Here is a 27,117-nt window from a genome sequence, read left to right as displayed (position 1 = left end):
AATAAAATACAATTGAATTCAGTTTTTAAAAATTACATGAAATGAAATAAAATAAAATTATACATTTATCAGTTATTTGTGTTAAGAACAGTCGCTGATTTGTCGTCTGAAAGAAAACCCTCCTCATCATCATCAGCCCTACATGATTATTTCTAGCCTATTGTTTTTCAGGCTGGAACAGAACGCAGGGACTCTCCTGGAAAACCACATTCCGGTCGAACTGCGTCTTGTTTCTTTGACTATCCTGGTGGTTTGTTTGTTTTCTGATCATAATAACCGTACATACAGTGGACGGTCTCAGTCCGTCCGTGTGACTCCACGCCGGGCCGGGAGCCGGGTCTCCCCTCCCCCACGCCGGCTCGTCGCTCCTCCGCCGTGCCTGCAGCAGAGCCCTCACTGGGCATGCGGCAGTGAGAGATCCGCAGGCTGGGGGCGCTGCTGAGCCGTGCAGGCCGGTCCCTGTGATACAATCTGCCGAGAGAGGGGGTGAAGGAAAAAAACCAACTGGGTAGGTCGGTCTTTGTTTCTGTCTAAGGAGGAAAACCAAGAGACGTTGCGACCGGTGAGGTTTCAAACATCACCTTTCACAACTTGTGTAAGTAACCCTTTATTTTGCTATTGAATCGGGAGAGAGTTCTCTACGTTTTGCTTATGTTCTAACTGGTAGATGTGGTCTCGCTGAGTATTTTTCGTGTGAGAAAAAGATGAGCCCGACATTACAGCGGCGCTGCCGTGGCGCGACAGTGTGCAATGAATGAAAATTGTTTTTGGAAATGTGCTGAGAGCGGAGCACGGAGCCAAGGGTACGGGAGGCGCGTTGGATCAATCAACTCCGGCGAGGAAATATGCTCTAATCTATCCCATCTCTCACCAAACATCTCACAAAACAGATATTTTTCAGCCCAATTGGCCTGGGAGAGCATGGCCGGCTAAGCTAACCGCTAGCATGCTAACCACCGTCTACAGTAGGTTTATGTTGTTGTATCAATACAGAATTTTACTTTGCGGTCTGTTATTTGTATTTAATATTATGTTACGACTAAACCACATGTCCAGTAAATACTAAACAGTTGTGAAATTACGAGAAACACGGAGTTCGGCATTACAATTTACGAACATACATAATGAACTATAAAACCGGCTAGGCCTGGCTAACGTTAGCAAAGCTACAAAGTTTATTTAAGTAACTGCAAATCTCTTATAAATTGCCAATATTAAAACAAGTGGTTTGGCAGAAAGTATGTTGTAGTTTGACGTGTTTTGTGTGTAACAGCTGTGATAGACTTGTGTCTGTATCAAAGGGGGTGTACCTTGAATAGTGTCTCATGTACAAAGGGGTTTTTGACAATGGTCTTGATGTGTGACCCACTGTGTTTATGATCTCACATTTTTTATGCACCTGTTTTACCTCTGGCTTTTAAAGTTAAACATGGGACATTTTGATTAGTTCAGTATTCTGTCACAGTGTGAACTAACAAAGGGTTAATGTTGATTATTTAAAAAGCTGGTTCAGCCTGTAACAACAACAAAAACAGTTTCCTTCTACTGTTCTCAGCAGCTTAGTGAAGAAGTGATTAGCTATGATGGAGAGCTTTTTTCACTGGTCCAAAACTGACTGTACACCTCTCAGAACAGCAATCAACACATTTGAAAACCACATAAGCTATGTCCTTTCTTAAAATTAACCTTCCAGTTGGAATATTATTTTTGAAGAGTCCACAGTTCCATCACCAGCTCTAAGTCTTGACTATAAAATAAACGTGAGTTGAGTTATTGTGATTTGTTTTAATGATGCATTGTAACAGATGTGATGCATAGAACAAGAAAGTCTTGAGCTGGTAGGGTTGTGGCATTGTATTTGCATTTATGGTATTTTGGTCAAACTGTTAAAATAAGAGAATGTACTGTTATTTTAATAGGTTTTAATTTTGGGTCCTCACTGTTTTCTTATGGTCAGCTCATTTATTATGGTAAAATAATCTGGGGACAAAGGTTTTTGGAGTGAATGAAGTTGCACACGATAGATAATATAAATTCTATCATCATGTTAAGTCTCATTGTGGTCTCTTTTCACAGGGGTACTTTCTCCTGCCACACTTGCCCATTTTCTCCTGAGAGATGTCCACTCCTGACCCACCGATGGGAGGGACACCTCGTCCCGGTCCCTCCCCGGGCCCAGGGCCATCTCCAGGAGGCATGATGGGCCCAAGTCCAGGTCCTTCCCCAGGTTCAACCCACAGCATGATGGGACCCAGCCCAGGACCACCTGGATCTGGTCATCCCCACCCTCCACAGGGACCCTCAGGATATCCTCAGGACAACATGCACCAGATGCACAAAGTATATAAGAGCCTCTTCCTTGTTCCTCTGTTTACTTCCAAGATAAAAATCCAAATATGATGTTATGCATATCTGAACCTATCCTTGCAACTGCACAGTCAAAATTATCCTTCCCTCTGCTTACTAATTATTTTTGATCACCTACTCTATGTTGAAAAATAGATAGTTCCTATATTTATTATTCTGTGTCTTTTCCACAGCCCATGGAAGCCATGCATGACAAAGGAATGCCCGATGACCCTCGCTATGGTCAGATGAAGAGCATGGGCATGAGACCAGGGGGACACAGTGGCATGGGACCCCCTCCAAGCCCCATGGACCAACATTCCCAAGGTAACAAATTACACAGTGTTGTGTATTCACTGGTATGTGTTCTTGTCCTGAATTGTCATGGTACTGATGTTACAGTTTGATGCCTGAAGTCGTAAGAACACACTAAGCTCAGTTCAAGCTCTTCACATTTCACAGATTACAAGCTATACCAGTTTCCTCAGGTGGGGCTATATGGTGCTAGATCAAGCAAACTGTACCAGATACTACTGTAAGTTAAAAGTGAGAAGAAAAAAGCCCTATGCTTCTGGGTTTTTTGTAACAAACTATGATCTCCAACCCAGTGTTAATTTACTTGTATTTCTTTAAACTAGTGTTCCCAATACAAAGATAAACATGAGTGAATTTAATCCAATGTTAATATCTTTGTTGCGTTGGATAAGTCTCTATTTTTAAATTCTCAAATGAAGTAAATTGAACACATTGGTACCACACCAAAATGAAGAAGGATTAATGCAAAGGCATGTGTAGTTTTGTCTCTCTTAAACTGCACACAGGCAGAACAGATATCAGAGTGTGTGCGTCTGACCGAGTGAACAGACAAACCCATCCAGCCGGTTTCCCTGCTTTCATGCTGCTCATTTGGCAGCGTGAGCAGACAGCAGAGGGCAGGATGACAAACAGGAGGGGAGGGGTTGAAAGGGTTCGTCTTTTCGGAGAATAACAGAAGCAGCTGCGTCCACAAAACCACATGCAATCCGTAAGCAAAAGAGGATAGGAAGAGATGGACCGAGAGCAACAAACACAGAAGCACTAAAGTAATAAGACAGCAGGGTTAAAGTTTGCTAATACTGTAAACATACACATATATTTGTCTTTTGTTGCATGCACGATAATAGAGATGAAAGAAGAAAATAAAACTGACATGCAGAGTTGTAGTGACATTATTGTGGCTGTTTTCTAAAACTGATCTGACTCTTCTAGATTGATGGTCAGGAGGGTAAGAATAATATTTTTTCATGTCCATGCATCTCCTCTTCCACCAGGTTACCCTTCTCCATTAGGAGGCTCAGAGCATGCCCCTAGCCCCGTCCCAGCCAATGGCCCTCCCTCTGGGCCCATGATTCCTGGAGGTCCCCCTGGCCCTGGGGCTGGCCCTATGGAGGGCAGTGGGGACCCTAACCAGGGGATGGGTCAGCCGAACCGTGGGGGTCCCCAGGGTCCAGGTGGACCAGGCGGTGCAGCAGGTGGACCGGGCGGCTCAGGTGGACCCACTCCTTTCAACCAGAACCAGCTGCACCAGCTCCGGGCCCAAATCATGGCGTACAAGATGCTGGCACGTAGTCAGCCCTTACCAGAGCACCTGCAGATGGCTGTGCAGGGGAAGAGGCCCATGCCAGGGATGCAGCAGCAGCCAATGCCCAACATGCCACCTTCTACAGGCCCTGGAGGTGGACCTGGGGCTGGACCAGGACCAACACAGGCCAATTACAATAGACCACATGGTGAGTTAAGGAAGGATCTGCCTTTTTACCATTTATATTCATGCGTTTTGTTAAGGGTAATTAGGTAGAATTAGTAATATTTTGTTCTAAAAGTAAAATAAGATATTATATTGCACAGCCTTTGTAGTTACACTACATCTTACCTCAACAAGCGTTTTGAGTCTATGTAGCATCCAGTCTGCTCTTTAGGAGAATCATTATATGCACATTTGTTTGCTGCCATGGATCTATTCAGAGAATTAATACACTTAAGGCTGGTTCAACAGTCGACTGCTCTACTCTGACTACATATTTGGTTGAATGCCTGTGACTGGATCATAAGCTGTCAATGCATTAAATATATGCAAATGTATTTACTGCATTTAGCATCTAACGTCATCACACTACATTTTGATGAAGCCGTGCAAAACATGCACACAGAGGCATTTACCTTGCTCAGGTGACAGTACATCTAGTTGAGATAGACTGATTAATCGGTGCCGATGCCATATTTTGTATAGGTATCAAAAGAACTTGTCCCTGATAGTGGTCATTAGCTATTATTGGGCTTCTCAACTAGAATTACTGACTTTAGGGGAGAGTAGCTGCCCATAACATAAACATTTGTACCTTAAATCACAGGGTTTTTTTTTATTAGTTATTCCTGTTCCATATTGATCGACTTAATTACTTTAAGTTCTGTTCAGTTATCTGTATTTGTTTGTATTGGTGTTTACCACTTTGGCCTAGATGTTCAGTTTGACATTTTTGTCGTGGGTTGATAGTAGCAGCTTAATCAGTTTTTTCCTGCTCCATTCTGTCTTTATTATATTGTTCTCTAAAAAGCTACTGTCATCTGACATCTATAATGACATCCCAAATGGCGGTCGATTATGATTTTTCTGTGGCTTCTTCAAAGCCTTTGAACAAACAGTAATTTCCTTGCAGAATATGGGGGATGTTGTTTATTGCTGCCTTTGTTTGTGTCTGAACGAGCACCTTGGAAGACCAAAGTTATACGGTAACACAAACAATGTTAACACTCGGATGCAGTTGTTTTGAAGAGAGATATCATCTAAGTTCCTTGACTGAAAGATCTATTTGTAGTGGTATAAATATTGAGTAGAATTTACACTTAGTTTTGTCAGTTTAGCAGACACCTTCTCCACATATTTCTGTCCTAGTACTGCTGTCCCATATTGATATGTTCAAATCTTAGTCTTACAAATTATGCCTTTGTTAAAACAAAGGGATAAGTTCCAAATAAAGGAGTGGGTATATTTCATAGCTTAACAGAGACCTCTGGTGGTTGAACATGAATTTGTCTGGTTTTAGCACCAGATGTGTGTGTTCTCTGAAAAACTGTACTGGTATTAATTTGTGATTTACATACTTTAGGTATGGTAGGTCCCAATATGGCACCTCCTGGACCAGCAGGAGTTCCTCCAGGTATGCAAGGACAGCCTACCAATGGACCTCCTAAGTCATGGCCTGAAGGTACACTCAGACTTTGCAGTAATATATTTTCTGTGCACATGTAGTAGAATAATGGATTAGATTTTTATAGTGCTTTTCTGTTAATGCACACTCGAAGTGTTTACACTGGATCCATTATTCATTCACTCACACATTCACACTCTGGTGGTGGTAAGCTACGTTCATAGCCACAGCTGCCCTGGGCAGGCTGATGCGAGCATGGCGGTAAATCCACGCCAACAGCCCCTCCGTCCACCACCAAACATTCACACACATTCATACACCACTGTGAGTAGCAGCACTGGAGGCAAAGTGGGTAAAGTGTCTTGCCCAAGGACACATCAGCACATGATTAGGACAGAGCATTATTTCAAACTGCCAACCCTCTGGTTGTTGGACAACCTGCTCTACTTCCTGAGCCACAGCTAGCCAAAGCAACTGATCTGTCTTCCTTCATCTCCTTCAGGACCAATGGTGAACGCTGCTGCTCCATCCAACCCTCCTCAGAAGCTGATCCCACCTCAGCCCACCGGCAGACCCTCTCCGGCTCCACCGTCAGTGCCGCCTGCTGCCTCCCCAGTAATGCCCCCTCAGACACAGTCTCCAGGACAGCCTGCCCAGCCCCCACCCATGATGCTCCACCAGAAACAGAGCCGCATAACCCCAATTCAGAAACCCCGTGGGCTGGACCCAGTGGAGATCCTCCAGGAGAGAGAATACAGGTGAGAGAACGTGTAGTGTAAGTTTAAAGCCAGTCTTATGAGTTTCTAATCAGCCACAGTGCGCAGCATTTACAGAGACTGTCTGATGATAAAACCTACTGAGACTCAAAAAAATAAATCTCCAAGAATTAAGTCTTATCAGCACGTCATTTACCTTTGTCACCATAGTTGTATACACTGAAGTGAATCCAAAGGTCACACTGTTACAATAGTGGTAATTATGTGTACAAAAAAATCCAAATTCAAGGAGGAAGAGAAAGTGGACCCAGATGTGATTCTGGTATACAGTCAACATTCAAAGAGAGTTTAAAGCCTGTATTTTTATCTACATAAATTACCATGGTGCACTGATAAATGCATCATTTCATGCTAAATTCCTATTGGCTGTTAAGTGGATGTCGGTCATTGCAGTAGTCACCCAGAATCGCACTAAAAACCTGAGATCGTGACATCTGTGAACATTTTACACTAACGCTACATTTTGTCATCTTTTGGCCAGATCTTGCCAAAATTACAGTGTATGATAGGGCTGGAATGACAATTCGACAGCTTATTTAGTTGCCAACAAGTGATGTCATGCACTTTCGCATAAGGAAAAAAGTATTTTATTGCTGATTGCAATAATTGTTGAATATTGAATTTAATATTTGTTTAACAAACTGTTATGCATTCTTGTTAAAGGAAAGAAAGTGTATTTTATTGCTGCAATAATTATAAATAAGAGCCATTGTTGTTTTTTCGAGGGGGGGTTTACAGTTCATAATTTGACTAGTTGACTAGTCATGACAGTAGTCAATGACTAGCTGACTATTGAAACAGTCATTAGTTTCAGCCCTAGTGTATTGAGGACTTGCAGCTGACGTCACTGGTTATGTGATTGTTGTTTACACCGCCATATTGGTAGGCACGCTGTCTGGATCCAGAAAGTCAGAACTGTTGCTATTATATCGTGCTTTTCTTTGGACTCGTGTTTGCGTGTTTTGTTATTTGTGAGTATGTCAGCTTGTGATAAAGGCACCATAGATGAGTTTCAATGTTTACTAACAACAGTGATGCGCGGGCAACTCGGAGGCAAAAACACGAGTACTAGCTACCAGCCAGCTCACATCAGCCGCATACACCTCCGGGCTCTCCCCTGGAACTCGTGAACGAGCCTAGGCTTGCGCTAGCCTATCACCACATCGCCATTGGCGATGCATTTTCCTGGTTGGCGAAGTTGTTTTCAACCTGTGTAGCCACAGTAGCGAAGGTATTTTTTTAGTAAAATCAACCTACTTACATCTCTGATCAAAAATGTCCGAGCGATAACCAAGGAAAATAAAAAATGCGGTCTCCACTACTGAAGAGCGCTGCCGAGAGCGATCAAACTCACCCAAATGTTTCTGATTTTTTACGAATTGACACTGCACAGACAGAGAGGGGTACGGAGCGGTGCAGACCGCCACCAGCGGAAGTGAAAACCAAACTTATCACTCATTTATCTTTTCTCTATCTGCTGAAGCTTCACTTTTAAACCTTACCAGTGAAAACGCTGCAATATTAGTATCAAATTAGTGTTGCCTCTGTCGTCTCCATGTTTGTTATTACTGACTTTCTTCTTCTTTTTCTCAAAAAACTTTACTCTTCTTCGTGGTATTTGTCCAGTATGGTTAATTCAGAGCGGCACCCCCTGGTGGATTAATTGAGAAACGCTAATTCCAACACATTAAATGTAAGTAGCAGCACTTTTTTCCAGTCAGACTAATGACAACGACAATAGAGCACATTTACAAAAGGAACTAAGAACTAGAATGGGATTATTAAGGACTAGTATCGGTACTCGGTATCGGCAAGTACTCAAAAGTAAGTACTCGTACGCGGTCTGGAAAAAAGTGGTATTGGTGCATCCCTAATGTATGGTGTCATGCTCAGAGGTGTCTCACTGGTAAATTTATTTTATATTGAATCTCATATTGAATCTCATGAACATCAGTGGTCAGAATAATTGTATTTAAAAGTCTATCATTTATTGTTTTGTTATACATTAGATTATAAATAAAAATAGTTCTGATGAAAATCTTGACTTAAGTTAATTTTTTATGATTTTTTTTGTATGAAACTGAAGCCAGATTGAATATATTTTTAAGCTCAAAATGCACCAGAAACCAGGAAAAAGACTTCATTTTTTCCAAAATTTCCCAGGGAGCTATGCTTGTCGCTGCGGTCCGCTATGCGCCCCGCTACAGGGACCCAGACTGGCTGTGGCTTTTTTTGGCTACACTCATTTCTACGAATGTAGCCACAGTGGCTGTATCTTTCATTTTCCTAGCACAAGCACAGCGAGCCGATATGTTAGCTCTAAAACGGTCCATTAACTGTCTTTGTCCAAAAGCCGATCCCATCTTCTCTTTCACGGCCGCATAATTTGACTTGACCGCATCAGGAAGGCTGTCCCATAGTAGAAAAGCAGACTTGCACAGACGGGTGGGGAGTATTCTCACCAGCTCCCTGCTGAACTCACCGATGTCACCTGCTGTAGCTCCAACTGCCACTTCCAGCTGCTTCACCTAGCTGAGCAAACTCTGACTGCCATCGCCAGCAAAGGGAGCAGGTAGATCCACAACCACTCTCTCTCTATAGGGTGATAGGCCAGGGGAAGCCCTCCTGGTAGGTTTAAATGGGTCTTCACCATACCACATGATGACAATTCTTTTTTTCCACGCCGCTAAGCACCACAGGCACGCAGGCTAACTATACTGAAAAGCTACGCTAACCGCGGTAATAACTATAAACAGTGGTCGGCAGAACAGAACCACCACTGCCACCAATGGAACCGAGCGGTCTTTATGCCTAACTTATAATTGGTGAAAACTAAGTAATAAACAGCACACAGGAGTTTAGCAGGTCCATCGTTTAACACGTTGTACGATCCAAGGAAAGCTTGCCTACCAATATGGCGTTGTAAACAGAAAACCACATGATCATATGACGTTTGTGCAAAACCTCAATACCCAGTCTTAGGGGTCAAATTATTATTATTATTATTTTTTTTCCCCAAGGCCAATACAGACCAGTTGTTGGTAATCCTGGAGAATAAAAACCAATATTTGAACGTGATATACAAGAAAAATTAAAATTGTGGTTTCAAAATCTAAAATGAGACACCTAAAATGCCTTAAAGCAATGATTCAATTAAAAAAATGGCTTTTGAACTTTTGAATAATCATAAAACTGTTGAATGTTGGCAAGTCAAGAGTCTGGTTTAGACCAGCTCTAAATGTAAAGTGTCATGAGATAACTTTTGTTATGATGTGATGCTAAATAAATAAAAATTGATTGATTGATTGATTATCCCAAACTGGGAAATTACAGTGTAGCAGCAGCATGACACACATTCAGTAATGATATAATACCACAGCAAACATGAGTAAAGAGAAATATAATGTAAGAGAAAACTCTGTGTACTATAAATTAGAAGTATAAAAAGATCTGGGTAGAAACTGGATAATAACTGTAATGTGCTGAAATAGAGCTGTAAGGTGCAAAACGAGTTGAAATATTCCAACTGGGAATGTGCAAAATGAAATTTAGGTGCAAATGGAGTTATGACCGGAGACCTCAGACAGAGATGAGTTTATTGTACAGTGATTGAGTCATTGGTCAACACCTACATTATTTAATGGATATAATAATAATATAATGATGGTCCACAATCCATTCTTCTACCATCAAGACTGTTCCTTTCTAATATTAGAAATATAGACTTGGGAAAAACTTTTTTTGTTGGTCATAATGATTTCTTCTTTGTTCAGGCTGCAGGCTCGTATTGCTCACCGTATCCAGGAGCTGGAGAACCTTCCTGGCTCTTTAGCTGGAGACCTGCGCACTAAGGCCACCATTGAGCTGAAGGCCCTCAGGCTGCTTAACTTCCAGAGACAGGTACACATAAATTATTCTGGGATAAAAACATATTGTTATTGTGTTTATTCAGTGTTTATGTTACTGGCCAGCCATCAGTGTTTTCTCCAGTGGAATAGACACAGACACAGGATCTAATATGTCAACTTTTTTGTGTGTGTGTGTGTTAAAGCTGCGCCAAGAGGTGGTGGTCTGCATGCGTCGGGACACTGCTCTGGAAACTGCCCTTAACGCTAAAGCCTACAAACGCAGCAAACGCCAGTCTCTACGTGAGGCTCGCATCACTGAGAAACTTGAGAAGCAGCAGAAGATTGAGCAGGAACGTAAACGTCGTCAGAAACACCAGGTATGTGGCAGAAAATTAGTGGAATATACTGGAGCATGTTGGCTTTACAGTAGATGGTCATCCTCCTTTTATGACTTTGGGTGGTTCTTAACAAAACAGCCTTAGAAAATATAGAAGATCAACAGGAAAAATGTCTTATTTGATATCTTATCTTATTGGACAGCACTTTTAATTTTGTTGTACTTATAAAAATGACAATAAAGCTATTCTGTTCTATTTTATCAACGGTTTATTTTTGTACATCTTTGTAGGAATACCTCAACAGCATCCTTCAGCATGCCAAGGACTTCAAGGAGTACCACCGGTCCATCACGGCGAAGATCCAGAAGGCCACCAAAGCAGTCGCCACTTACCACGCCAACACTGAGCGCGAGCAGAAGAAGGAAAATGAACGCATTGAAAAGGAGAGAATGCGGAGGCTGATGGTGAGTACACACATGTAAAAAAAAAGTTTGGAGTAATCCATGTGAGTTCTGCTGTTAAAATTAAAGCATCTTTCATCTGTGTGACTCACTCTGCCCAGGCTGAAGATGAAGAAGGCTATCGTAAACTTATTGACCAGAAGAAAGACAAGCGTCTGGCCTACCTGCTCCAGCAGACAGATGAATACGTGGCCAACCTCACAGAGCTTGTGCGTGCCCACAAAGCTGCACAAGCTCTTAAAGAGAAGAAAAAGAAGAAGAAAAAGAAGGTAATCATTGTAAAAGACAATTTGAATGTGATTGTTTTCCTCAATGTCATTTCCTCTTTTTACATGACTTTCACAATCCCTTAATGTTTTCAGAAGCCAGAGCCTGCAGAGGCTGGTGCTCCTGCACTTGGACCTGATGGAGAGGTACGAATATAAAATTCTCCTGGGCTTAGATGAAACATCACGACTGCTTTAACATAATAAATATGGTTGAATTCCTGTTTGATGTGTTTGTAGCCATTAGATGAGACCAGTCAGATGAGTGACCTCCCAGTGAAGGTGATCCATGTAGACAGTGGAAAGATCCTGACCGGTGTGGACGCTCCCAAGGCTGGACAGCTGGAGGCCTGGCTTGAAATGAACCCAGGGTTAGTGCCATATCTGTCTGGAAATGTTAGCAAGGATGGATAATGACATCTTGTATTATTTTATATACTGATATAGTACTGGCATAAAGCTACTTTCTGAAATATTATGTTTAAAGTAGAGATGGATGGATTAATCTAAATCTAAACTACCTCAAATGTAAGAATTTTAAACTACAATCACCTAGATTTTTGACAGGTTATCTCATATTCAGCTCCAGATTTATATGATTAGTTAAATGGAGTTTATTTTCAGTAATTTAGTTATATTGAGTTTAATGCTTAGAACTTAAAATGTTAATTCTTCAGTTGAAAAGTTTATAGTTTCAAAAAAAGTTTTCACTGGGATTGATATCAGCTGACTGATCATCTTTTCCCATCTTTAAATTATCATTTTGTCAATTTTTTGGTTTTATTTGACTTCTCAACAACATTTTGTTCCTTTTCATAGATATGAAGTAGCTCCTCGTTCAGACAGTGAAGACAGCGGTTCAGATGATGAAGATGAAGAAGAGGTAAGCTGAAAGCAAAACAGTGTTATCTCTTCGGCCCATTTCAAACCAAAGAAAAGATGAGCTGAAAACCAGCAGCTACTGGTCTTCAGCCTTTAGATAACCTGCCTGCATCATCAATCAAGCTGGAACATGGAGAAAACATGAGAAACTAGACTGTATCCCAGGGCTAGTTGCACTAATATTAAGCAGCAAAAACGTGAATTAGATGTGATTTCACCAGGCGAGCGGCTGCATGTCTTGGTGACATATGAGCTGCGGATCTTAAATACTGAGGAAAAACATACACTATATGATATAATCTTCTAAAACTGTCTTTCTGTGCAGCTGTTCACACTGCTGCAGCTTCTCAAAACATCCTCACTTAATGGTTTCTCTTTTGGTTGTAACTGGACTTTAGAGTTTCTTGCAGAAGTCTCTTTTTCTGACCTCCTTATGTTGTTTTTTTCTTCAGGACGATGAAGATGAGCAGCCTCAGCACTCTTCAGCTCCATCAGAAGAGAAGAAGAAGATTCCTGACCCTGACAGCGAGGATGTGTCTGAAGTGGATGTCCGGCACATCATCGAGTAAGAAGGGATTTTAATAGTTGAATCAAACGCTGTGTGTGCATGTGTGTGCGTGTGGGCGTGCGTGTGTGTGTGTGTGAGGGTGTGTGAGGGTGTGTGTGTGTGTGTGTGTGTGTGTCTAGCAAACTTTTTTCTATTAACAAAACTCCATTCACCCAGTGTGTGAGCTAATGAGGTATCTCTTCATCCAAAAATGGCTACTTCCTGAAAATTGTTCCCATTCACCTTCATTTAGTCTAATGTGGTTAATTTCAAGTCAACAGAGACCTGGTTTGAGAACAGAGCCTTTAGTCCTGCCCAAAATAACAAATCTGAAGCCTGACACATCATATGCTAGAAAATTCTTAAATTATGAAGTTTGGGTCTAAAGACAAATCTCGAGGGAATACAGGCAACATGATACACTCACTATTAACAAATTGCATGCAATTAAATTCATAAGACCTAAAACTCAGCTTGCCTGAAGATGAGATTTTTGCAGTTTTCCATCCATCTAAAGTATGCGTCTTTGTTTTTTTCTCCACCAGACATGCCAAACAGGATGTAGACGATGAGTACAGCAGTGCGAGCTTCAACCGAGGCCTGCAGTCCTACTATGCTGTGGCTCACGCCGTCACCGAGAAAGTGGAGAAGCAGTCGTCGCTGCTGGTCAATGGGCAGCTCAAACAGTACCAGGTATGAAACAGACACAACCCAGGAAGAGTTTATAGGGTTAATGATGTGAGTAAACTGAGGCTGACTTTCTGTCTCAGATTAAAGGTCTGGAGTGGCTGGTGTCGCTTTACAACAACAACCTCAACGGCATCCTGGCTGATGAGATGGGTCTGGGAAAAACCATCCAGACCATCGCACTTATTACTTACCTCATGGAGTACAAGCGCCTCAACGGGCCCTTTCTCGTCATTGTACCTCTGTCGTAAGTACACTCAGCTTTTCTGTAGTTTTTCTGTTCACCAAGTTACAAAAGCATTTTCTGTGTTTTTATTTTGTCTTGACATTTTATTATTTTTTTTGTAAAGCAGGTTTGTAACTTTAGTTATTATACCCGCACCTACCCATAGTCTGGGCGTATGTAGTAATACCAGGAATTCCATCCTCTGTCCTTCTGTCCAAGATTTTTTTTCCAACCGATTTCTTATAGACAACTCACCCAATTCTTTTCAAATCTGACTCACATTTTTTTACCACCAGGAGAGGTGTAATGCACATTTTAATGTTGCATTTTTAATGTTACAATTTTTTAAAAATTTTATTAATAAAATTTGTCCAACTGATATCTTTAAGACTATTCAAGCAATTCGTCAGACAAAGTATGATCAGTTTGAAAGTCAAAGCTTGGGCAGAATACTGTTTGTCTTGGTTTGACTGAATTACCCAAAAAGGACAGTAATTTAGTTAAATGTAGTTTACAATTAGCTTTAACGTAAAATTCACAGTTAGTCTGTGATTAGGCAGGGTATCAGTGAGTAGGAGGGGCAAAGTGTTGTACAGCAGGGCGGAGGTATTAGTAAGCTCTGCCTACTTTTTTTTTACATGGTTTATATTTTTAGTTTTTAAAAATGTATTGTTTTATTTAGGTTTTTCTTAACATCAGTGCTAGGTTTTTTGTGATATGGGTTATTTTTCATGTCTCTTGCTGTCATGAAGCCAGGCTTGGACCTCCTGTTGGTGTAAAACTGCCACAACTTAAAAAAAAAAAAAAAGGAGAATAGATTTCATATCTACTGAAAATTGTATACTTATATATGAAATGGATTTAGACAAAAACTAAAGACACGCTCTCTGTAATTTTTGTTTATTTTAGTCAGTTTTGTAACAAAAGTATCTTTAGTTTTCATTAACCTTGCTTCATATTTATGTTGAAAGACCGTGAATGTCAAATCACGTGTGAGTGGAAGGTACAAGGACATTGTGTAAATCACAGCTTGGTGTTATGTTTTCAGAACTCTATCAAACTGGGTCTACGAGTTTGATAAGTGGGCACCATCTGTTGTAAAGGTCTCCTACAAGGTCAGTGGCTTCTGTTCTTATACTTTGTGAAGCTTTAGGCATGATTAAGAACTTGTATAACAACAACACAGTTGTACATTCAAGGAGATTTTACTGAACATTGTGTTTTGTTTCTTTTTTACCCAGGGATCTCCAGCTGCTCGACGGTCATTTGTTCCCATTTTGCGCAGCGGCAAGTTCAATGTGCTGCTCACCACATACGAATACATCATCAAAGATAAGCAGGTGCTAGCAAAGGTAAGGACGCACACCAGCCCAGGCCACACATACGTGGATATTTTGTGAAATGGAGCTTTTTCTATGGACTCTGGTTTTTCATCCACATACAAATGCAGCTTTATGGACATTTTTGTAAAACTCATTTGAAATTTTTTTTTTGTCTCGAGCTACATTTTGCTGAACTTTATGAACTATAGATTGTAGTATTTTACTACAGTTGCAGTTTGTTTTGGAGTAAAACTCTTGCTATCAGCACACACATTTGATTCCCTCCGTCATTGAACGCACCATTGTTCCTACTGATTGGTCAATATCACTTTGCGGTTTAAGGTGATTTTGCCTCCTGTAGGTTTTCAAGTGGACAAACGTCTGAGTGGTACAGCATTTTTTCAACTCCAATGTCTAATGTATTTCCTCCCAAAGCTTCGCTGGAAATACATGATTGTGGACGAGGGCCATCGTATGAAGAACCACCACTGTAAGCTGACGCAGGTCCTGAACACACACTACTTGGCCCCACGGCGTCTGCTGCTCACTGGGACCCCGCTGCAGAACAAACTGCCTGAGCTCTGGGCTCTGCTCAACTTTCTTCTGCCCACAATCTTCAAGAGCTGCAGCACCTTCGAACAGTGGTTCAACGCTCCCTTCGCCATGACCGGAGAGAAGGTTCGTCATGTATTCTGTAAACTGGGGACATTATTTAACATAACTCTGAAGACGGCCTACTGAAGATCTCCTCCCTTTTCCTCCCCAAGGTGGACCTGAATGAAGAAGAGACGATCCTGATTATCCGACGTCTCCACAAAGTGCTCCGGCCGTTCTTGCTGCGCCGGCTCAAGAAAGAAGTCGAGGCTCAACTGCCAGAGAAGGTCAGGCTGCACTCGTGTTTTTGTTTTCCACCTGCTTCATTCTCTGTAGGTAACACGAGGTACGATTCAGTACCTTTTCCTTGACCTTTCCCCCCATTGTTTTGTTTTTTTTTTTTTTTAGGTGGAGTACGTGATAAAGTGCGACATGTCAGCGCTACAGAGAGTGTTGTACAGACACATGCAGGCCAAGGGAGTGCTGCTCACAGATGGATCAGAGAAAGACAAGAAGGTAAGGAGGGGATACATTTGTAAACTCTACTTGAATTAATAAAAGAAACAGTAGTTGAGAGATAAAATATGACTCTGGTGTATTTTTTCCAGGGTAAAGGTGGTACGAAGACTCTCATGAACACAATTATGCAACTGAGGAAGATTTGCAACCACCCCTTCATGTTCCAGCACATTGAGGTACAAAACATTTTCTCCACCTTTTACTTAGTCTGTTACTGTTAAAGAAAGTTGAAGGAGACTGTTTTTAATGTGTACGTCTTTGTTTGCATTACAGGAATCTTTCTCTGAGCATCTTGGCTATTCTAATGGCATCGTATCCGGGTATGTATGGCGCAAGTGTGTCTTTGTTCTGCATGTTTATGTGTGTGTTTTTGTAGCTTGTTTTTATTCCTGTTCTTCATCCGTCCAGTCCTGACCTGTACCGCTCCTCTGGGAAGTTCGAGTTGCTAGATCGCATCCTGCCCAAGCTAAGGGCCACCAACCACAAAGTGCTGCTTTTCTGTCAGATGACCTCTCTCATGAACATTATGGAGGATTACTTTGCCTACCGCAACTTCAAGTACCTGCGTCTCGACGGTGAGGCGGGTACTCAGAGTGGCATATATTTGGCACTTAGACGCTAGAATTTCTCAATATTGATGTAGCTAAAGAGAAAATAAGCACTTTAACAAAAAAAACTTTTTTCCCTGTCACAGGAACCACCAAGGCAGAGGACCGCGGCATGCTGCTGAAGACGTTCAACGATCCAGCCTCTGAGTACTTTGTGTTCCTGCTCAGTACCAGGGCAGGAGGTCTAGGACTCAATCTGCAGTCTGCTGACACAGTCATCATCTTTGACAGTGACTGGAATCCACACCAGGTACTGTTTGTACTGTAATTAGAGGGGCACAAAAACATGGGTGTATGGCCAAAATGAGCAAAGTGGCCCAGATTTGCTCAGACTCGCATGTTATTCAGGGGCCGGGGTACATAGATATACTAGTACAGGGGTGGCCAACCCTGGTCCTGGAGAACCACTATCCTGCATGTTTTAGATGTTTCCCTCTTCCAACACACCTGACAGTCCTTATCAGGCTTCTGCAGAGCTTGATGACAGGCTTATCATTTGAATCAGGTGTGTTAGAAGAGGGATACATCTAAAACATGCAGGATAGTGGCTCTCCAGGACCAGGGTTGGCCACCCCTGTACTAGTAATTCCATCCGTCTGTCCGTCCGAGATTTTTGTCTATCCCATTTATCGGACACTATTCACTCGATTCTTTTCAAATTTGACACATGGTCTTTATCACTAGAAGTGTAGTGCACAGTTTGTTAGCTGAAAGTTTTTAAAAGATTGAAAGTCAAGACTCAGAATTATTCCCTCTAGGGTAGGCAGGGTAACAGTGAGCAGGAAGGGCAAAGTGTTTTGTGACCAGGCAGGGGTATTAGTAAGGTCTACTTACTTTTTCACTTGTTTTCTTCACTGTGTGAACAGCACAAATCGCATGGAATTTGATTGTTTCAGGTCTGATTTGGGTCACTTCATTATGTGGTTCTAAATCACATATAAGATTTTTTTGTATTATTTTTTCTATAAAATGTATTTAATTTTTACAGTATGAAATTAATAGGCTTAGCGTTAGACCTGTAAAGGATGTTTTCTAATCCACTGAGCTAACTGCTATCTCAAATTATATTTTAGTTTTCTGTAGATAATGGAAGGATCTCAGTAAACATGTAAGATTTGCATGTTGAATGCTTTTTAAATGTGTTTTTGGTTGTGGGACAACAGCTCACATCAGTTTGTTGGAATTGGTGTCTTGGCCGCTACTGTTAAGCGCTTCATCGCTTCTCATCGTGGCCTATTGCAAAACTCTCCACTGACTTGGTACTTACTTTGTGAATAAACTAAACTAAACTGAATGTACCTAATGAGAGACTTGAGCCATTAGTGTTAAAGTAACCACATTACTTGCACCTGAAAAAATGATTTTCTTTGGGTGCTCCAACAGGACTTGCAGGCTCAGGACCGAGCCCATCGTATTGGTCAGCAGAACGAGGTGCGCGTCCTCCGTCTCTGCACTGTCAACAGTGTTGAGGAGAAGATCCTGGCGGCGGCCAAGTACAAGCTGAACGTGGACCAGAAGGTCATCCAGGCCGGCATGTTCGACCAGAAGTCATCAGGCTTTGAGCGCCGGGCCTTCTTACAGGCCATTCTGGAGCACGAGGAGCAGGACGAGGTCGGGGCTCGAGGAGGCTGCCGCACTAGGGGGGCGTGGGTGGGTGTGAACTGAACCCGTTCCCACATCGCCCACCCACCCACATCCGCCTGTGCGCTGCCCCACCTCTTCATTCTCTCCCTTTTTTCCCCTCCTCTGTCTCTTTTCCTCTTTTCTCAGGATTTGTGAGCTTTCATCAATCCAAGCCTTCTCCTTTTCCTCTTTTGTATTTCTGCTTCTGCACAATCCTCTGGTTAATATGATACTTTATCTACTAAACTGATATAAACCTGTTGACTTTTTTCTTTCCTATTTCCGTCTTTTTCCCCTTTTTAAAATTTTAACTCTTGAACTCGCTGCATCTAATCTAAAAATGTAGTTCTTTGTTATTCAAGGCTTTAGTAATGTTATATAAACCTTAAATGTGATATTTGCTTTCCTATACAATTTAAATGGTAATATCTACTTAATTACTTTAATTCCTGCTGTGTTTTGAGTCATTAGTTCAGAGACTTGGCTCTGAGGTGCCACATTTTTCTACCATTAGTTTTTTCTCACTCTGTGTTACTTGTTTGCAGGAGGAAGATGAAGTGCCTGATGATGAGACTGTCAATCAGATGATTGCAAGAAGTGAAGAGGAGTTTGAGCAATTCATGGTTAGCATTAGCTATTTAGCTGTTATTTAGCATTAGCTTCTTAATTATGTTTTTTACAGAAAACATGCATATATATGTGTTTTTTCAACATGAATTACCTTCTACAGTGTTGGTGTTTTTAAGACCGGGTTGGATACATGTTTTAACAATTGTTGAACATAACAAATATTGGTAATATTGTCATCAGTCTTAAATTTATTGTTTTTAGGGGACTGCTAAAAAAAACCCTGCAAATTGTAGGTAATCGGCTTCACTCTGCCAGCAGGCAGATTTTTCTTTTTTTTTATTTAGTTTCCTCAAATTCAGTGTTGTACATGGATGGAAAATGGTGAAAATCTTAGAGTTCCTTGTATCAGCAGAAGCTTGCTCATTTTGCCGTTTTATTAGTGTTGTTGTGTCTTAAACAATACAGAGAGCAAAACATTCTGCTTTTACACTGACTGTGTAGAGTGATTAAAAACTGTTGCTGGTAATTGTCTCACTGTTTTTGGAATGATGCTATTATTTGAGCTGATAATTACTAGTGGATCCTGTAGAGTCCTTTGACCTTGGAATGAATTCCAACTGTTGCAGATGATACATTTTCACACTGAAGACAAATGCTAGATGTTGCTGAGACTTTTTGGAGCTAAATTTGTTTATTTATTTATTTATTTTTTAATTATTATTTCAAATGTTTAAAACCAAAAACAACAAAGAAAAACAAAGAGAAAAAAGACATATATTCGAAAAGGAGCGGGATGAAGTGCAGCTTGTATACCCCAACCCCAAAGTCCCATACCAGCTTCACAAAATAACTTAAGAAATCTTACACATATCAAAAATAATCTCTGTCCATTTCGTAGACGCATTCTTAAAACTTACACATTACACTGTATTGTATGTCATAATACATTTTCCCTAATCATATAATGTACTATACATTATATTTGAAAGAGGTTAATAATAAATAATAATAAAATAATAATAAAAAAAAAAGAGGTTCTAATGTCTAAACACATTATTTTTGCTCTTGTTTAATTTCTGCTGCTTTCCTTCTATACTAGCGCATGGACCTTGACAGACGTCGCGAAGAGGCCCGCAACCCCAAGAGGAAACCTCGTCTGATGGAGGAGGACGATCTGCCGAGCTGGATCCTCAAAGATGATGCTGAGGTCGAGCGACTGACCTGCGAAGAGGAGGAGGAGAAGATGTTTGGCAGAGGGTCTCGTCAACGCAAAGAGGTGGACTACAGCGACTCGCTTACTGAGAAACAGTGGCTCAAGGTGACATGTTCATTTTGCAGCTTTTATGGTTGTGTGAAATTAATTTTAGTGTTGATTTTACTCAGTGGTGGTTTCTCCTCACTGCAGGCCATAGAAGAGGGTAACCTGGAGGACATCGAAGAGGAAGTACGTCACAAGAAGACCACTCGAAAGCGCAAGAGGGAACGAGACCATGATGGCGGCATGGCCACGCCCAGCTCCAGCAGTGGCAGAGGGCGGGACAAAGATGATGACGTGAAGAAAGCAAAGAAGCGCGGCCGCCCACCCGCTGAGAAACTCTCTCCAAACCCTCCCTCTCTCACCAAGAAGATGAAAAAGATTGTGGATGCGGTCATCAAATATAAGGATGGGTAAGGACTTTAGTGTACCTTATTTATTTATTTATTCATTCATTCATTTATATTTTATTTTATTTAACCAGGTAAAAAAAAAACTTGTGGAGATTAAAAATCTCTTTTGTAAGAGTGTCCTGGTCAAGACAGCAGAAGTTACACAAAATAGAAATCGCAGCCATACATCCACACTAAAAATGTACATAAAACACATAATAAAAGTCAATTCTAAAACCATTCATAGATCACTAAACTAAGAACATATAAAACACCATTAGTAATTTAATTTACCTGTGTAGGACTGAAGTATGAAGTGGTCATGTTAGATCCAGTTCTGACAGAGTTCATGCTTGTTTTGTCTGCAGTAACGGGAGGCAGCTCAGCGAAGTGTTCATCCAACTGCCCTCTCGTAAGGAGCTGCCTGAATACTACGAGCTCATCCGCAAACCGGTGGATTTCAGGAAGATCAAGGTGTGGATACAGTTTTTCACTGTTTATATGAAATTAACAGTTTTCCACATGCGCTGTGGTCTAACATCCGTCTTCCCATCTCTTCTTTCTAACAGGAGAGAATCCGCAGCCACAAGTACCGCAGCCTCAATGACCTGGAGAAGGATGTGATGCTGCTCTGTCAAAATGCACAGACATTCAACCTGGAGGGGTCTCTGGTCAGTTCACATACAGAGGCCAAATGTATTTTAAAGATACACTGAGTGATCGCCTGATGATCGTAACCCAGAAAGACCCAAAACTATTTTTTCTGGTGACTTCCAAAATGAATTTTACATTTAACCATAGCCAAGTAATTTATTACCATTTATTGTAATATTTTGCATTTTTTTTCAGTGAAAATCATGTATTTTCCTATACTTAATTTACTGATAATGTAGATATTAATAAATGTTCCGCTTAAAGTGGAGGGTTGTTATATCAGAAACAGAAACTTGAAGGAAGCATAATGTTTTCAGCAAAATATAGCATTAATTCTACATAAAAACAAGTGTCTCCATCACTGTCATTTATTAAATTACATCGGTTTTACTGGCGAATCAGTGTTGCAGAAGATGATGTTTCCAAGTTCACTACAGGGACTATGAATGTATTAGTAAAAAAAAAAAAAAATCTGTTGCTACTGAACAGCTGAGAAACTGCATTTTATCTGAATTATTTCTTTATTACATTTTAGTTCAGTAGATGCTTTTGGGTTTTTAAGGGTTAATTGAGCACTTCTCAGTTTTCTGACCAGCTGATCAGTTGCACACATATCTGATTATGGTCAATTTCAGGGTATTTTTACACACGAGAGTGGCACTGTGGTTCACATGATGTACACCGCGAAAAAGACATGAACATCACGCACAAGTTAAAACATCATTGTGTTAATGTGAAGTAAATGTCCCGTGCTAATTCCTGACCACGCTTCTCTAATATTTTTCTGCATTCTGAATAAACCTGAAACAGAAGGGATCCCTGGGTAACTTTATTTGTGTTTCTTCAATCCTTTCAGATCTACGAAGACTCCATTGTACTCCAGTCAGTTTTCACCAGTGTAAGACAGAAGATTGAAAAGGAGGAAGACAGCGAAGGAGAAGACAGCGAAGAAGAGGAGGAAGAGATCGATGAAGGCTCAGAGTCTGAATGTGAGCATCACAAACAGACTGTAAATTTACATAAATACTTGCTTTGTAAATAAGTTAAATCATGAATATGTTTACGTTCTTTGATTTTTCCCTCAGCTCGTTCAGTGAAGGTGAAGATCAAACTGAGCCGGAAAGAAAAGGGGGAGCGAGGAGGTAAAGGACAACGACGAAGGGGCCGGGGCTCCAGGGCTAAACCTGTGGTGAGCGACGACGACAGCGAGGACGAGCAGGAAGAGGTGAGGGACAAATATCAACAACTAGATCTGTATTTTGCATGTATACATATACATTTCAGTGCAAGTATAGTCCTGTTTGAACAGGCCTAGTACAACTAATGGATTAAGATCACAGACATTCTCTGCAATTGGTCCAAATTTGCACAGGTCCACAGGTGATAATATTCCAGTATAAATAGGGCTCCATGTTTCTATAAATGGAAAACAAAACTGAAACTTTTTGCTAAAATGAAAATATGTCTTAATTCAGGCATGCTGTTGAATTTGTCATAACACAGCATATTGCCATCTGCATTGATTTACATTTTCTTCAAACATTTTTGAAGTTGTGACTGAATACATTTTCTCCTAAAGCGGTGCAAACATACAGTTTAATTCACAGTCTGCTGATTTTAATGCAGAGATTGGTGGGTCAGCAGAACAGTAGTTATTTCAATTCCCATCTTTTGCCTGAACATTGTCTGTTTTTCTCCTCATATCAGTTTGAGGCCACCACACACGGACCACTAATTAAATCATCTTATTCTGAAACCTTGTTTGATTATTGTATAAAATAGAACTTTCATCTGAATAGAAAACTACATGTTTGTTTCTTGGTGTTTCAGGAGCGCTCTGCCAGCGGCAGCGACGAGGACTGAAGTAAACCACTCCTGATTGGACCAACAGCCCACTGAGCCCCTGGACTGGAATTTATATATTTTACTTAGAAACAGCAGGGAGTCGGGTCTGTGGCGAAGGCCTAGTTTTACCTAGATCAGCTGATTTTTAGTGAGACTATTGTATTCTCATTAAAGTTTACCATTAATTAAAAAAAAAAATCAAAAAAACGAAACTATGAAAGATATGAACCATCCACTTCCATATTTAAACCATTTTCCCAGTATGAATAGTAGTGTGTGTCATTGCCTTTTTGTTTTCTCCTGTAAGTGGAAAATCGACAGAGCCTGACATATAGACTGATCGTGGGCCATAAAGACAGCTTTTTTTTTTTTTTTTTTTAAGTGGTATTAATTTTGTCGTCTTTTACTTTGAGACAAAGGCGTACATGTGAACCAGGAGTCACTGCGTTCCTCCTATGTCCCTTTTTTTGCGAATGCATGTTATGCGTGTCTGTGGAAATGCACCTGGATGTGTCTTCACTTATTATCTCTGTGTTTAATTTAAGACTACAAAGCGGGATCACGGTGTATCCCACCCTGCAGCCCCTCCCTCTCAGGTCGTGTACGTTTTTAAAAAAATAAATAAATACAAAGGGGGAGGGAGGGATAGGACCATTTTCTCGTGTCGGTGTCACTGGATTCCAAAAATCACAATAAAGGCATCTCCTAATAAATCTGTGCTTTGATTTTTTCTTTGTTCGAACTCTGTTGATACCTGTGTGTATCACATGTGGACACTAGGGGGCACAGATCTGCCATTTTCACTGAGACGTCACTGGCCAGACCAAATCACATACAACACTGTAAACTAACTTTCATTAATCCAGGGAAATATGACACTCTGGGTATCAGGAGGAGGAATATAACAAGTACATTTACTCCAGTACTGTAATTCAATACAAGTTTGGGATAATTGTACTTCTATATTATAAAGTTACTGCCCTATAATTGAGATTAGATTGTCTTGTGTAGAACTTATATACATGTTTATATTTGAAAGTACTCAGATATTATAACTGCATGAGGTCATTTGACCTTGAAAAAGTAGGTCAAGGTGTCCTATTTTCAACAGCCTTTTCCATGCCAAGATGCATACACAGTATAAATTTGGTGCAGATATCTCAATGCATTCTTCAGATAATGCGTTTATATTATTGAATGGATGGACAGATGGACACAGACAGATGTCAAATCGATTACAATACCCCTTCAGCCAGAAGCTGGCTAAGGGGTAAAAAGGAAATTGGTGGTACATGTCATGAAATAAAATACATTAAAAAAGTCATGTAAGGAAAAAAGTCAGATGTATTTCAAAATTTTCAAAACATTAAAAGGCATGATATGGTGGTAAAGTAGGTAGAAATTCACAGCCTAGTTTAAAAAAATCTCACACTAGCATTTATTTTGGACTTCCTTTTGTTTTATTTACAACATCTATTCATTGTGTCATTGTTTCTAACAGGGTCAGTCTGGACTCATCAGACCATGTGAACTTTTTCCATTGAAACACAGTCCGATCTTTACATTAAGCACTGCAGTATTTATCCAATGCAAGGCCAGACTGTGTAGTTACACCTTATGAAAAATGGGCCTGTCGTCAGTTCTCTACCATCTGACTTGTACTATCTTAACAGCTGCAATACTCTTGAACTTGCATGTTTTCTAACAGTTCATGGTCAAGTGCGTGGTGGTCACCTGATGGTTGGGATGACAGAAAAGGCGGGATGGGTTGATCAAACAGAGGAGACAGAGTGGTGAAATTAAAAAAAAAAAAAAACAGCATTCTTTTACTTTGGTGACCCAAAATGTGGGGTTTAAGAAGTAGGCAACACAAAAATTTCATCTACTTAAATCATCATAAATATGAGTGTAGATGAACCAGTGAGCTACTAAACATATGATAAGAAGTTCAAACAAATGTGATTTAAAGGTCAAAGGTTAAGTCGCTTTATTAGTTGCTGATTCATGTCACTTAAACATTCACAAAGTAAGGTGTGTGCTATTCCTCTGCTGTTGAAGTGTGTGTGAATATTACATATTGAACCTTTAACCCATAAAGATCCAAACATCCACCGACAACCAAAACCATCTACTGATGTAAAATGTTTAATACCTGGTGATCCATTAATCCTATCAATACATGTAAATAATTGGTGTAAAATGCAGTTTGTCGTCTTTTCACGGTCATCAGATATGACCCATTTGGATGTTCAGAGGCTCCATAGTGAACGTGGAAACACCACCATCTTCTACAACATTGATTCACCAGTAAAACCCATGGAGTTGGATCAATGACAGTGGATGGACACACTTGGTTTATGTTCAGTTAATGATATATTTTACAAAAAAATATCATGCTTTAGTGACTTTTCTCTGTTTTTGATATAAAAACCCTCAACTTTAATCTGAGCTTTCATGAACATTTACATGATCAGTACATTAAATATAGGAAAATACCTGATTCATACTTAAAAATGCAAAATACACTGCATAATATTAGAATCAATGGAGATAAACCACTTAAAGTGTAAAAAAAATTAGAAAAATTCAGTTGGGAACTTCCACAAAAGTAACACTGGGTCTTTATGGATTAAAACAATCTACCAGCTCCATGTTACAAGTAGATATAGACCAGGGGCTCCTAAACATTTTCAGTTTGAGAATCTGTAAAGAAAACTGTGGTTTAATATTGTTTAGTGTTATATGATAATAATTAGGTCAGATGTAGGGGTAATAATATTTTTTAAACCTACTTTATAAAAAACACATGTGAAATTGTCCCTTTGCTACCCTCTCACCTACTTAACCAGTGGCTCGTGGGCCAAATACAGACCTACTGACATTTTCTGTGGTCAAGAGAAGATATTTTGAGATATTTTTGTCTTTCATATAGCGAACCCTATCAGTCAAGAACTCAGGGAACAAAAACAGACCACCATACCTGCTTTTGAGGTAAATCAAGTCAAGTTAAAGTTAGCTTTATAGTCAGTTTTGTACAGCACATACAGAAGACTGAAATTGCAAAACTCGAAGGCCCATGGAGCAACAGAAACATAGTTAAAAAAAAACAAAAAAGAATAGAATATAACTATTAGGATAGGATATAACTATAAACAACAAGGGGTTGATGAGACAATAATTAAAACAAAGTGGTGACAGTAAAGTGACAGATGAGTTATTGAGTAATACACAGTTGATCAAACAGACTGATTTATGTTGTCATTGTAAACAGGTTTTCCATCTGCAGCTATTTGATTATATTGATCTGGCTTCCATATTTGTTGATTACAATGCTGCATCTACATAGATATCTGGAACTGGTTAGATCACAATTAAAGACGAAAAAGGTAAATGCAAGCTAGATAAATACATGTGGTGTTGTATCTGATTTTATGATTTAAAGTGCTTTATTTGTTTTATCTGTGTGGCCCGCAAACCAACTATCATTTTCCTATCTAGCCTCTCCTTCAGACTGAAGTTGTATATCAATGCTGTGAAGCTCTTATAGGTGGCATTCCTCTGATCTTTGTCCTCTTCCATATCTACAGACAGCTTGTTGACCCTGACACACCCGCATCCTCCTTTCTCCTCACGTGATTTCATCTGCAGCACGGGGCACACACTGCAGCACCTGAACAAACACAGGAGGGTTTATATCTGCTATGAATCTACTGTGGGGGTGAATTCTCATGACTCATCTGAGCTGTGAAGGAACCACGGTACAACTCCCCCAGAAGGCCCATTTATTACTGTGTGAGTGTGTGTTTATATTCCTGGATCCGCTGATCATTTCCACCATAAATATTCAGTTTCTGGAATTCTGCAGTTACAGGATGTCTTAGCTGCATTTCACAAGTCTTTTTGTTGCAGTTCTTAATTCTAACCTCTTTGACAAAATGATTCAGGAGGCTTTAATTTCCCCCTACAGCTTTGGCTTTTTGTTGTTCCATCGACTTTCAACACCGTGTCTTCTTTTCCAGTACCAAGAAAATGATGCCAGAGAAGTTATGACACTCAGGCGATCCAGAAGTGTATCCCTCTGCTGACAGTGGGTGATAGATGACTAAACACAAGCCCAACTGTGTGTGAAATATTTAACGCAGTCATCAAGCCACAAGTCTTTTCTTTGTC

General features: G+C 40.4%; 1 protein-coding gene across 5 annotated transcripts; it reads left to right on the top strand.

Moving 5' to 3' along the window:
• Positions 1 to 453: 453 nt before the first annotated feature.
• On the top strand, positions 454 to 23,660 carry smarca4a (SWI/SNF related BAF chromatin remodeling complex subunit ATPase 4a). Of its 5 annotated transcripts, none has more exons than XM_030140211.1 (33): positions 454 to 595; positions 2,077 to 2,340; positions 2,541 to 2,673; positions 3,657 to 4,115; positions 5,493 to 5,591; positions 6,037 to 6,292; positions 10,084 to 10,210; positions 10,362 to 10,535; positions 10,787 to 10,960; positions 11,059 to 11,226; positions 11,320 to 11,370; positions 11,464 to 11,594; positions 12,043 to 12,101; positions 12,556 to 12,670; positions 13,198 to 13,345; positions 13,423 to 13,586; positions 14,614 to 14,680; positions 14,807 to 14,917; positions 15,323 to 15,565; positions 15,655 to 15,768; positions 15,890 to 15,997; positions 16,090 to 16,176; positions 16,274 to 16,320; positions 16,409 to 16,575; positions 16,695 to 16,858; positions 17,992 to 18,258; positions 18,777 to 18,854; positions 19,901 to 20,469; positions 20,817 to 20,922; positions 21,018 to 21,119; positions 21,959 to 22,091; positions 22,188 to 22,327; positions 22,933 to 23,660. In XM_030140211.1, exons 2-33 carry the CDS (start codon positions 2,119 to 2,121, stop codon positions 22,963 to 22,965), a joined length of 5,016 nt encoding a protein of 1,671 aa, XP_029996071.1. In that variant the 5' UTR covers positions 454 to 595; positions 2,077 to 2,118; the 3' UTR covers positions 22,966 to 23,660. The 5 variants fall into 5 exon arrangements, with proteins under 5 accessions (XP_029996071.1, XP_029996069.1, XP_029996073.1 ...); XM_030140209.1 differs by having other exon boundaries at positions 12,043 to 12,106; positions 12,558 to 12,670; XM_030140213.1 differs by lacking the exon at positions 454 to 595 and having other exon boundaries at positions 2,119 to 2,340; positions 12,043 to 12,106; positions 12,558 to 12,670; positions 19,901 to 20,119; positions 20,207 to 20,469.
• Positions 23,661 to 27,117: the final 3,457 nt, after the last annotated feature.

Source organism: Sphaeramia orbicularis, chromosome 8, assembly GCF_902148855.1.
Source record: "Sphaeramia orbicularis chromosome 8, fSphaOr1.1, whole genome shotgun sequence".
NCBI classification, from domain to species: domain Eukaryota; kingdom Metazoa; phylum Chordata; class Actinopteri; order Kurtiformes; family Apogonidae; genus Sphaeramia; species Sphaeramia orbicularis.
This window is presented reverse-complemented; position numbering and strand designations above follow the sequence as displayed.

Coding starts and splice junctions, on each gene's coding strand:
- smarca4a (XM_030140209.1), top strand. CDS start 2,119: ATGTCCACTCCTGACCCACCGATGGGAGGGACACCTCGTCCCGGTCCC. Junction 11,595..12,042: donor TGGCTTGAAATGAACCCAGG/GTTAGTGCCATA, acceptor TCCTTTTCATAG/ATATGAAGTAGCTCCTCGTT. Junction 22,328..22,932: donor GCGAGGACGAGCAGGAAGAG/GTGAGGGACAAA, acceptor TTGGTGTTTCAG/GAGCGCTCTGCCAGCGGCAG.